General features: G+C 50.8%; 1 protein-coding gene across 1 annotated transcript in view; it reads left to right on the top strand.

Moving 5' to 3' along the window:
• The first annotated feature begins 1435 nt into the window (after positions 1-1435).
• The window catches only part of LOC109243215 (zinc finger MYM-type protein 1-like), a 9843-nt gene continuing 9218 nt past the window's right edge, over positions 1436-2060 (top strand). The window contains exons 1-2 of the mRNA XM_019410129.1: positions 1436-1578; positions 1648-1807. Coding sequence (XP_019265674.1) covers positions 1436-1578; positions 1648-1807 — 303 coding nt within the window. The remainder of the gene's footprint in view (positions 1579-1647; positions 1808-2060) is intronic.

Below are 2060 nucleotides of genomic sequence, written 5' to 3'. Positions count from 1 at the left end.
TCTTTGGGATAGAGGATATATTGACTAATTCGCATGTTGATTCATTTCTAAATTAGACTTCCGCTACTAATTTTAATTTCATTGTTTTTTATTTGTTGCACCATTATATGTTAAAATGGATTAATGTGCTAAACGGAAAGTAATTAAAAATTTGGCTTGCCTTAGCTTCTACGAGTAGGCGCCATACGACTCCCTGATGGTGGGAATTCCGGGGTCGTGATCAGTTGGTATCATAACTCTAGGTTACATAGGTCTACAATCACGACAAGCTTAGTAGAGTTTGAGGATCGTACGGGAGACGTCTGTATTATCCCCAGAGGCTCCGAGTTAAGAAAAGTTTCACATTTGTTCTTTCTTGTCGTCGCGTTTGGTTTCTCAATGCTAAAGTTAAATTTCTACTCTATTACTTTCGCAGATGGCGAAAACACGCCTTTTCATCCTTTCGTTAGCATTCGAGCCCCAGACAGCAGCCGCTAGGGGAGGGAGAGCGAGGCCGAGGCTGTGCTAGAGGCCGAGGTAGGGGCCGGAGCTAGTCCGAGCAGCATTCCAACACCAAGCAACCAAGTGGAGGAGCCTCAAGGCTTGACATTGACAAGGAGGTTCCGGCCCCGCCCCAGCAGTTCCGGTGGGCGCAGCTCAGGTCCAGAGGGCTTTATTACTACCCCCTAGTTCTTCAGGATGCCTAGTCCGGATTGGTGGGCGACCTCATGGAGAGTGTCACCCGAGCAGGTTTGCTTCCTGTAGCACCCAGCCGTCTCTCGGGCTGAGGACGGGCCAGACTCCTGCTACTCTTACTTCGAGCAGGGAGTTCCGCCGATTCAGAAGCTCCACGTTCATCCATGTTGGACCAGCTCAGCCGGGGTGTTGGTAGCCTAGGCCGGCTGATGGGGCAGCTTATGTCCAGCCGATGCTTTATGGAGGTTGGATAGGTTCACACAATACTCTTCATATATTTTAGCGGTGCATCTAGCAGGATTCCTCAGGAATTATTTTGGGAAGCTGCCACGAGGTTTTCGGCAACAATGGTAATTTGTTGAGGTCCAATGGAGTGGACTTTGCTTGCATTTTGCCTATCTGGGATCCGTCAGAACTTGGTGGACGGGATTTCTGTTTAGCTAGAAACAGCAGGGCTCCAGCCTTGACATGGGATCAGTTTTTCAGTGTTGTTTCTGGAGAAGTTTCTCTATCACCAGCGTGAGGCCTATCGGAGGAGTTCGAGCGTCTCCATCAGGGATCCATGTCGGTCACCCAGTACGAGACAGGTTTATTGAGTTGGTCGCCATGCTATTGTCATCCTCCCCCTTTGCGAGGGAGATGAGTGAACGGCTGTTATTGACGGAACTCATTCAGCCTATTCGTCTCCCAAATGGATAGAGAGGCGGGGAGTTGACATCATTTTCAGGAGGGCGGCCAAATGTGACCCGGGAGGATCGAGATGGATTGGCCAGGGGGTGGTCATAAGCAGACAAGAGACCGTCAGTCCAGGCCGATTCAGTGGTGGCCTTCATCGGAGGCAGAGATTCTTATGATAGGCGGTCACCTTCAAGGCCTTTTCAGTCCAGCCCTTCCAGGTCTCAGGTACTTCCAGTATGTGGTTTCCATGCGGGCATTATTCTGATCAGAGCCATTCGTCCGCCATCCTATCAGTGCGCCGCGCTCAAGAGTTTCGGTGGTGGTCATTCGTGACAAGGGCCAGAATCAGGCAGCAGAGGGCTTTTTTTATTGTGGCGAACAACGAGGCAATTTGCTAGTTATTGCCGTCTCGAGCTCGAGCATTCTTAGCAGCAGGCCCCGTCCTATGATTCAGGTAACAGATGTTCACATGCGCCCACCAGCTAGAAGCGGGTAGAGGTACTAGAGGTGGAGGTAGAAGGTCATATAGGTGGAGCTAGAACGCCAGAGGTGGAGGCAGCCAGCAACGGCCGTCCAGAGAGGTAATCAGAGTGGTGGGGGCCGCTTCGATGTATGCTCTTTTCAGGCTAGGCCCGAGTCAGAGGCTTCAGATGCGGTTTCACAGGTACGGTTCTGGTTTGTGATAGAGATGCTTCAGTGTTGTTTGA

Source organism: Nicotiana attenuata, unplaced genomic scaffold, assembly GCF_001879085.1.
Source record: "Nicotiana attenuata strain UT unplaced genomic scaffold, NIATTr2, whole genome shotgun sequence".
NCBI lineage: Eukaryota > Viridiplantae > Streptophyta > Magnoliopsida > Solanales > Solanaceae > Nicotiana > Nicotiana attenuata.
The sequence above is the reverse complement of the archived record's forward strand: the minus strand, read 5'-3'. Positions and strand labels throughout refer to the sequence as shown.